At 48.2% G+C, this 9,482-nt stretch overlaps 1 protein-coding gene across 2 annotated transcripts in view; it reads right to left on the bottom strand.

Moving 5' to 3' along the window:
- Positions 1–60: 60 nt before the first annotated feature.
- The window catches only part of ABAT (4-aminobutyrate aminotransferase), a 114,083-nt gene continuing 104,661 nt past the window's right edge, over positions 61–9,482 (bottom strand). For both annotated transcript variants that reach the window (XM_078344616.1, XM_002755878.7), the window contains exons 14-16: positions 8,343–8,489; positions 5,214–5,325; positions 61–3,214 (exon numbers count right to left, since the gene is read on the bottom strand). In XM_078344616.1, the coding sequence (XP_078200742.1) occupies positions 3,093–3,214; positions 5,214–5,325; positions 8,343–8,489 (381 nt within the window). In that variant the 3' untranslated portion in view covers positions 61–3,092. The remainder of the gene's footprint in view (positions 3,215–5,213; positions 5,326–8,342; positions 8,490–9,482) is intronic.

Below are 9,482 nucleotides of genomic sequence, written 5' to 3'. Positions count from 1 at the left end.
TTGTCACATAATTATTTAATGAAACTATTTCCACTAAAAAAGTCCACATTCACTCTGATGTTTCAATTATAAATTTTATTTAAGAATACTGATTAACACAGGAAACATTTAATTCATGGAATTGTGAATATGGTCATCAGTTACATCGTGACATGTTAATTTTTTTTATCATTTATTGGCACTGTCACCAGATTACTTGTAAACAGGATCACTTTGTATGCATAAGTCTGCAATGCTCCCTAGCTATGGTTTTCTACCATGAGCTGATATATAGATATAGACAGGTATAGGTATATAGATACATTAATGCTATGCACAATTCTCCATGGTTACTGAGCGTCAGTAAAAATTATTTAAAAAACACCCATTTATAATAGAAGTGAGGATGTGCTAAGACTTGCTATTAGTGGACCTTGTTTTCTGTAAAAGTGACGACACTTGCTGGATGGTTACTAAACTCTACGGCACTAATGTACGATGGATTCACTTCCAGACCACTGGCCACAGAAGTACTTCTTCCTGGCCTCTGCCCTACACAGCAACCTGTCCTCCAGGCTCCCCATGTTTTTGACCAGCCTCTGCTGAATTTCTACAATCTTGAGCTCTGCTGAGAATTCTTTTCCTTGAAATTCTTTTCCTGGAAATAAACCCCCACCCCCTGAAAGAGGATGTCTCAGGAACTCATTATGCCCTGAATCAACAAGAACTTGTTGATAAATGGCTTAAAATTTTTTACAAGAAGTAACTTCCCTTGGTAAGGAGTGAACACTAAATCTGGAAGTGACTTTCCAGATAAAACGATTTCATTTCTCTGTCAGTGCCCCATGGGGAGAGAATGAAATACTGGAGCCCCTTTCTACCGAAGAGAGCCAATTCTCTGGTTGTGCCCTGGCTTAAAACCCTCTGGACTCCGAGAACCATACTGAATATTTACACCCATGCTAAAGTTTTCAGGAGAAAGCGTACTTAAGCCAATAGAGGAATAATGGTTTGGTTTGCATTTTGCTTGCTTGTTAAATAGGCCTTATTGAACCTTGGGATACTGCCTGTGGAATCTGGCTCCCCAGTGAAAGATGTGATGTCATGAACTGATATGCCTTTGCATATGCTGTTCCCTCTCTTCAACACCCTTCCTTGCCTTGTCTGCTTGGTGAGCTCTTGCTCATTCTGCAAAACACTGCTCCAATGCCACTTCTTCCTTGAAACCTCCTCTGACCCTTAGGTGAATTGTGTACCCCCTCCGATTTCCTGAGGCTCTTGCTCGCACCTCTGTCTGAATTGTTTCCAGTGGGATGTGAGCCCCTGGGGGCAGGGACAATGTCTTATCTCATCTTGATTCCTGATGCTCAGCACAGGGCCTGGGATGGTGCAGGTATCTAATGAAAGTTAGATGAATGAACGAATGAATGGTAAATAAATGAATATAAAAATGAGTAAAACTTAGTAGAGAGTGGGAGCACAGGTGACCTTAAACATGGCAGAACTCCTGATTAAGAACGACGGATTAGCACTGACTGCAGGACTGCAGAATGAAGTAGAACTCACGAATTTATATCTATTAAACTTGTCATTGCCTTTTGTTCCTCAACAAAAATAGGTCGATGACCAAGTCTGTGGAAGAGTGGAAGCTAAAAAAAAAAAACCCCTACTTTGAGATCTTTGGATGATTCGTTATTAAAAGAGCAGAGTGCTGAATCAGGAGTCTTGATATGCCTAGCTTCTAAAATAGTCAACCAAGGCACCAGGAAATGAAGAGGCTTCATTTTGGACAGATAAAACAACCCAGGCGTTCTCAGTCTCCCCACCAAATAATATTTCACTGCTGTCACACTATCAACTCCTCTTTTAGGAGCATTTGAGGTCAAATCAGTTCTGAGAGTGTCTCACCTCCAGCAGAGATACGATAGCCTCAGCCATAGCCCTGTTAAGCATTTTGGGATAATCTGCCTGGTAATCTCCATACTCAGTCATCTCAAGTACAAGGAAACCATGTTGAACCAACAGGCCACTTTTCCATGCGTGGAGCTCTGGCACCTCTGATTCATGGTGCTTTCCTCAAGAAGAAATCCAGTCCAGCAATGATTCACTCTAGTGGAACAGCCTAGCTGTTCCTGGGGGTCTACTCAGAGGTGGAGTCAAGGTGGATGAGCAAAACAGAGAGGAAGAGCCTCTCAGGGCGGGGGGCGGGCAAAAGTCGGACCCCAACGTGCCCTGGGAAACATGATGAAGTGGTTCTGCTACCACAGACCCTGGGCGTCCCCTCCTGGGGGGACGGGTTCATGCTTCTACTGCTGGGGCTCACGAGTGTCCCTGTGGACACTCAGGCTACAGTTTCCTCCCACCCAGGTCCAGGACATTTAACAGGGAGGAGAGCGTTTGGGCAATGGAAGATGCCAAGTAAGAACCGTGGGTGATACCACCTGGGGATCCTCCAAGGGCAAAGCCCTGTCCAGGGCAAAATTCACAGTTTAGGGGAATCCCCAGGTGCACTGAGAGGAGTGATTCTCATCCTTAGGGGGCACGAGAACCCCTGCCCCTGCCTCTGAGCTGAATCCTCCTGTCCCTGCTTTACAGCCTTCTTCCTCAGATCTGCCCAGTCCCTCCCTGCACCTTGTGTGGGGTGTGCTCAGAGCTCTGGGGGCTGGGAGAGGAGGTGAGAGCGTGTTTGCTAGCATCCGTCATCACTGAAAATGGCACTTGAAATGGACTGGCACCGAGGAGGCCCAGCCGCCAGTCCCGGGAGCAAATGCAACGCCCTTGGCTGGCTTTCAAAAAAATTGCTGGGGTTGGTCCAGGTTAGGCAGAACTATATCTAGGACCTCCCATGGCCCTTCCCAAGATGAGTCCAGGGCTCAAGCAGGATTTCTGGGCTTAAACCAATGTGCACCATTGGCTCTGCAGGGAGGAAAATCAATACCAGCCCTTCCCTTCCCTCCCCTCCCCCAGACCACCAAAAATATTCCCTCCCCACAAATCACCCTTCACGGTCCATTCACCTCTGATACTTTTAAGTGAAAACATGAATTAGGCAAACTAATCAATTTGACAACTGTTGGGATCGGGGCTTTCTCACTGTAGTGGAAATGGCTTCTTTACTTGAAGTCTGCTAAGATGTCACTGAAAATATTGAGGAATAGGTGAGCATGGTGATCCCTGAAGACCAACGTGGGACGGAAACGAATGGATTTGTCACCGCAGCCCCCCAACATCACACCTACAAGAAGAGGCAGGAGGCAGGTTAGAAGCGTTGTTTCTCAAAGTCTCGTGCTGGGAGAGCTGGAAGGAAAGGGATACCCATTGGTGATGCCCATCCATCCATCTATCATCATCCATCATGGAAGCCCAGGCTTCCATCGGTCCTTCCTACCACCCACCCATCCAGCCTTCATTTCCTTTCTCTCTCCTTTCATATATCTCACCCAGCATCCTCTTCTTCCTCTCCTGCCCTCCACCCTCCCTTTTTCCCTTCCTCTCTCCCTTTCTCCCTCTCTCCTTGGAGTGCCTGCTTTGCTGCCCCACAGCTAGGTCTGGTGATAGAGAAATCCTGAGATAAAGTCCTTGCCTTTCAGAAAGTCATGGAGGGGTAGGGAAAGAAAATAGGTAAGCAGATAAGTTACAAAACCACAGGCTGAGTCGGAAGCACGTGCGAGCTGCTGAGCTGTCACTGAGGAAGGACAGGCCCTGCTTATTTTAAAGGGTGACTTCACCAGTTACAGCTGGTGTCCTTTCCTTGTCAAGGTTGTTTATGCCTTTTTTTTTTTTTAAATGGAGTCTCGCTCTGTCTCCCAGGCTGGAGTGCAGCGGTGCAATCTCGGCTCACTGCAACCTCTGCCTCCTGGGTTCAAGGAATTCTCCTGTCTCAGCCTCCCGAGTAGCTGGGATTACAGGCACCTGCCACCATGCCCAGCTAATTTTTGTATTTTTAGTAGAAAGAGGGTTTTGCCATGTTGGCCAGGCTGGTCTCAAACTCCTGACTTCAGGTGATCTGCCCACCTCGGCAAGTGATCTGCCCACCTGTTGGGATTACAGGTGTAAGCCACTGCACTTGGCCTATTTATGCCTTTGAGACCACGTTTTCTCATTTTAAAAATGGAGGCTGATTATCCCTGCCCTTATGAGGCTGCTTCAAGGATTCTATGAGATGGCACAAGACCTCAGAGCAGGTGCTCTGATCTCACCACAGCATCTCTCCTTACCCCCGCCACACACATCCTCAGTGGCTTCCCACAGCTCCTAGGATGAAGTCTGGCGTACTTTTTTTTGAGATGGAGTCTAGCTCTGCTGCCAGGCTGGAGTGCAATGGTGTGATCTCGGCTCACTGCAACCTCCGCCTCCTGTGTTTCTTCTGCCTTAGCCTCCCCAGTAACTGGGATTATAGGTGCCCACAACCACACCTGGCTAATTTTTTGTATTTTTAGTAGAGGTGGGTTTCACTATGTTGGCCAGACTGTTCTTAAACTCCTGACCTTGTGATGTGTCCCCCCGGACCTCCCCAAGTGCTGGGATTACAGGTATGAGCCACCGTGCCCAGCCTTAAGTCTGGAGGATTAAGCCTGATCTGCAGGCCCATGTGACCTGGGCCTGGCCTCTCCTCCCCCAGCTTTGTCCCCTCCCATCCGTTCGCCATTACGCTCCCTTCTTTCTCTTTTACCACCTCTTTAAGCTCCATCCTTCCTCAGAACATCGCATGCAGCCTTCCCTCTGCCCAGAATGCTCTTTACCTTCTTCGCTCAGCCAATTCCTGTTCATGGAGACGTAGGATAAAATACTACTTCCTCAAGGAAGCCTTCCCTGATTTCCTAGCCTCACCAGTTGCTGCAGCTGTTTGCTCTCTTAGCCCCATTTCCTCCTTCCCAGGACTTAAAATTGCAATGGATTGTTTGTGAAATGCCATGTGTAATGCCACGCCTTCCTGCTAGACTGCAAGCTTTCTGAAGGAAGGGGCTCTGATGGTCTTCATCATCATTGTAACTGTCTCCAGTGTCCACTTACAATTCGCCTTCTCACTGAACACTTGTCGAGTAAATAAATGGATAAAGAAATCCCATGTGTCACGTTCTCTTCTTTGGAAAAAGAGCATTCAGGCTATTTTTAGACCTGTGTCCCACCTACCCCCCCACCCAAAATATTGCTGAGTACCTAGCAACATTTTGCAGCTACAGCAGGAAATACTGGCCACAGATGAAACTCAGTGTCAGCTCCTGGCCCCTTACCTTTGTTTCTGGCAATTAAAATGAGCTTATTCCGTATGGATTCATCAGGAGTATCAAAGGAGCAGAAGGTGCCTCGTCCTCTCACCCTGCTGATGAATTGGGGGTACCGGGCCTGCAGTAGGGAAGACAAAGCCAGCGTCAAAGCCCATCACTGTGTACCAGCTGGGTTTAATGGCTGTGCCTCATCAAAGGCCTCCCATGGTCCAGCCATGGCCTCTGCACGGACTGGCAGGACCTCTAGGGGGTTAAGAGCTCTGGTGACATCTGGGCAGGGGTTCAAAGCCCAGCTGTGCACATCTGTTTTGTGTGGAGGGAAAAAAACACCACCACCACCACCACCAAAGCCCAGCTCTGTCTCTTTCTCACTATATAACCTTGGGTGACTCACTAAAGTGCCTCTGTTTACCCTGCTATAAACTGAAGGATATAAATGTTGCTGACCCCAGTGGGCGGTGGTGAGACTTGAGCAAGATAAGCTTCACACGTTAAGGCCTAAGCCCAGGGCTGGGCTCTTGGGGGTGCTCCAAAGATGTTAGCCGTCTCCATTGTCAGCACTTGTAGAAAGGTGGTGGTTCTTCTAGAAGCAATACTTGTCCTCCCTCAGGGCTTTGAGACTGGGAGCTATACTGGATTGATTGTATTTGTGGATTTTTTTCCTCCACAAAAAGAAACAAAAAAATTGTGCATGTAAGTACACAAAAAAATTCACAATACTGCCTCCTAAGTTCATGTTTACCTGGAACCTATGAATAGGACCTAATCTGGAAATAGAGTCTTTGCAGAAATAATTAGGTTAAAATGAGATCTTCCTGCATTAGAGGGGCCCCTAATCCAAAGACTGGTATTTTTTTTATTTTTATTTTTTTTAGATGGAGTCTCTCTCTGTCACCCAGGCTGAAGTGAGTGCCATGGCACAATCTCAGCTCACTGCAACCTTGTGTCTCATCCTCCTGAGTAACTGGGATTACAGGCACCCGCCACCATGCCTGGCTAATTTTTTGTATTTTTAGTAGAGATGGGGTTTCATGATGTTGGCTAGGCTGGTCTTGAACTCCTGATCTGAAGTGATCCACCTGCCTCAGCCTCCCCAAGCGCTGGGATTACAGATGTGAGCCACCGCACCCGGCTCAATGACTGGTATCTTTATAAGAAGAAGACAATTTGGACAGAGAGACACAGACTCAGCAGAGACAACGACAAGTAATGCTGGAAGCAGAGGGAAGCATCCACAGGTCAAGGAACGTGAGGGATTCCCGGCAGCCAGCAGAAGGTGGAGAGAGGCGTGGAACAGATTCTCCCGCAGAGCCTCCAGAAGGAGCCAACCCTGCCGAAACCTTGATTTCAGACCTTGGCCTTCAAACTGTGAGAGAATAAAGTCTTGTTTTAAGCCACGCAGTTTGTGGTGATTTTTTTTTTATAGCAGCCAAGGAGACAAATGCAGGCGTCTGGTCTGGAGGACCTTGATTTCACCTTACTTTTTGCTGTCCATGTGAATGACAGCAAACAAGGGCTTGGAAAACCCCAGATAATTTTAGGGTATTGGGGGCTGAGTTGGGAGAGCAAGTCTTATTTCACGGCAGCTTCTTGGTAGAAACTAGAGACACGGTCCTGTTCTGGTGGTGACAGACCCAGGAACTGTGCTAGACACTTACGTGTACAACTTTTTTCTTTCTTTTTGTGGAGGATGGGGTCTCACTATGTTGCCCAGGCTGGTCTCAAACTCAGTTGGGCTGAAGCAATTCTCTTGCTTCTGCCTCCCTAAGTCCTGGGATTACAGGCATGAGCCCCTGTGCCAGGCAGTGGGCACACTCTTGAATCCCCTGTCAGTGACAAAGGGCCCACTTTGGTCTACACAGTTGAGGAAACTGAGGCTCAGAAGTCCTTCTAGCACTCATTCTAGCACATGCCTTGCACTTGTTGATTACTGGAGAGCTGGCAGTTTGAACACACCCCTCCCTCTTCCACCAGAGTGTGGCCCTGGGGAGGTTCAGAATAAAGTCTCTTCCATTTAAACACCCCTTCAGGTCTGTGAGCTACACACACACACACACACACACAACTCCTTATGGTTAGGAGTGACCATGTGACCAGCTGTTAGTCAAGTGTTATATGAGATTTCTGAGAAGGCTGCTAACGACAAGAAGGGGGCCACTCTGTCCTTCCCTTCTTTTTCCTTCCTATTGCCTGGAATTGAGATGCAATGGCTGGAGCTCCAGGAGCCATTTTGGCCCATGATGAAACCTTGAGGATAGAAAGTAATCCAGTCCCAGCAGTGGACAGCAGTGCTACTGAGTGGTAAGCATGCAACAGGTGGCACAGAGGAGGGAATAATGAACACACCAGAGAGGGTGGGAGAGCGAGTGCTTGGGGGCCGCTTAAGGGAGGGATGTCTGAATTTGGTGTCAAAAGATAACCAGGGCCAGGCGTGGTGGCCCACGCTTGTAATCCCAGCACTTTGGGAGGCTGAGGCAAGTGGATCATTTGAGGTCAGGAGTTCGAGACCAGCCTGGCCAACATGGTGAAACCCTGTCTCTACTCAACATACAAAATGAGCAGGGTGTGAAGGCATGTGCCTATAGTCCCAGCTACTCAGGAGGCTGAGGCTGGAGAATCCCTTGAACTCAGGAGACAGCGGTTGCAATGAGCTGAGATTTCACCACTGCACTCCAGCCTGGGTGACAAAGCAAGACTTAGTCCCAAATAAATAAATAAATAAATAGATAGGTCTCAAATAGACAGCTAGAAAGATAGATAGATAGAAAGATAGATAGATAGATAAGATAACCACGGCCAGCAGGTGCTGCCCAGTACTTTGGGAGGCTGAGGTGGGAGGATCGCTTGAGGCCAGGAGTTTAAGACCAGCTTGGCTAACATAGCTAGGCCATGTCTCAATATTAAAAAAATCAAAACCAAGAGTTCAGGAACAGGGGTTGGAATGGGATGGAGGGATGGGGAGGCATTTCCTGCAGAGGACACAGCATGTGCAAAGCCCCGGAGGCTAGAAACAGCATAGCCCGTTCCGAATTGCTGGACCAGCAACACCATGCTGAAGAGCTCCAGTGTTGTCCTGCAGGCTCTGGGGAGCCATGGGGAGTGGGGCTGGGGCAGGGCAGGGCAAGGCAGCAGTACCTGGAGGTCCAGCAGTCCTGTGAGCAGGGCCTTCCCGGCATGGGCTGCGTTATTTAGCAGGTCCTCCCGCTTGATGACGTTGATGACCTCAGCCAGCAGCAGGTTCTTGGATGGGTCCCCCAGCCAGGTGTTGAAGATCCGGTAAGGCTGGAACGAAGAAGTGGTGTCGGAAGGGTTCACACATGCGCACACCCTGTAGGGGTCACTTCCCCCAGACACACCTCCTCTTCTCTGAAGAGGAGAGAAACTGACCTAGTAAGCATCTACCAGAGGCTAGGAGAACACATCCAATCTCACTGAATTCTTCGAACAGCAGCCCTGCAGGAAGGAACTGCTATGGGGAGACCAAATTGTCCCATGCCCTGGGAAATCCCTCAGTCCCAGGAAACCAAGACAGCTGGTTCCTTAACTCCTATAACCTTCATTTTGTAGAGGAGGAAGCTGAGGTTCTGGGAGGCTAAGCAATTTGTCTAAGGCAAACGTGGCTTATAGGTAGAGTTGGGACTGGATTGCTGGCAGTGACCCTCAAAGGTCACCCACTTTACCCCTCCATGAACGATTCAGGGTAGCCATGCAGCCAACGAAAACACTCTTCCCAGCCTCCCTTATGGCTAGAAGTCACCATGTGACTGGGTCTCGGTCAAGTATTGGAAATGGACGTGTTATGTGAGACTTCTAGGAAGGATGCTAAAGACAAGAAGGGGGCCACTCTGTCCTTCCCTTCTTTTTCTTTCCTACTGCCTAGAATTGAGATGTGATGGCTGGAGCACCAGAAGCCACTTTGGACCATGAGGCACCTTGAGGGTATAAACTACATGTAGGAATGGTGAAAGGACGTTGGTCCCTGATGGCTGTGTGTGTGTGTATGTGTGTGAATTGGTATGTACACATGGCATTACACAGGGTAGTGGGTTAGAGCATGGGCTCTGGGTTGGAATCCTGGTTTTGTCACTTAACAGGCTGTGTGACCTTGGACAAGTTACTTAATCTCTCTGTGCCTCATTAGTAAAATTTTATCCTCATTAGCAAAATGAGGATAAAAATAACACCTACTTGGTTAGATTGTTTGGAGGATTAAAAGTATATGAGAAATACTTAGAACTAGGCACACAGCAAATGCTCAGTCTGCAGCGGCAGCTT

This window comes from Callithrix jacchus, chromosome 12, assembly GCF_049354715.1.
Source record: "Callithrix jacchus isolate 240 chromosome 12, calJac240_pri, whole genome shotgun sequence".
Taxonomy (NCBI): domain Eukaryota; kingdom Metazoa; phylum Chordata; class Mammalia; order Primates; family Cebidae; genus Callithrix; species Callithrix jacchus.
Note: the sequence above shows the minus strand (reverse complement) of the source record. Positions and strands in the feature narration are given on the sequence as shown.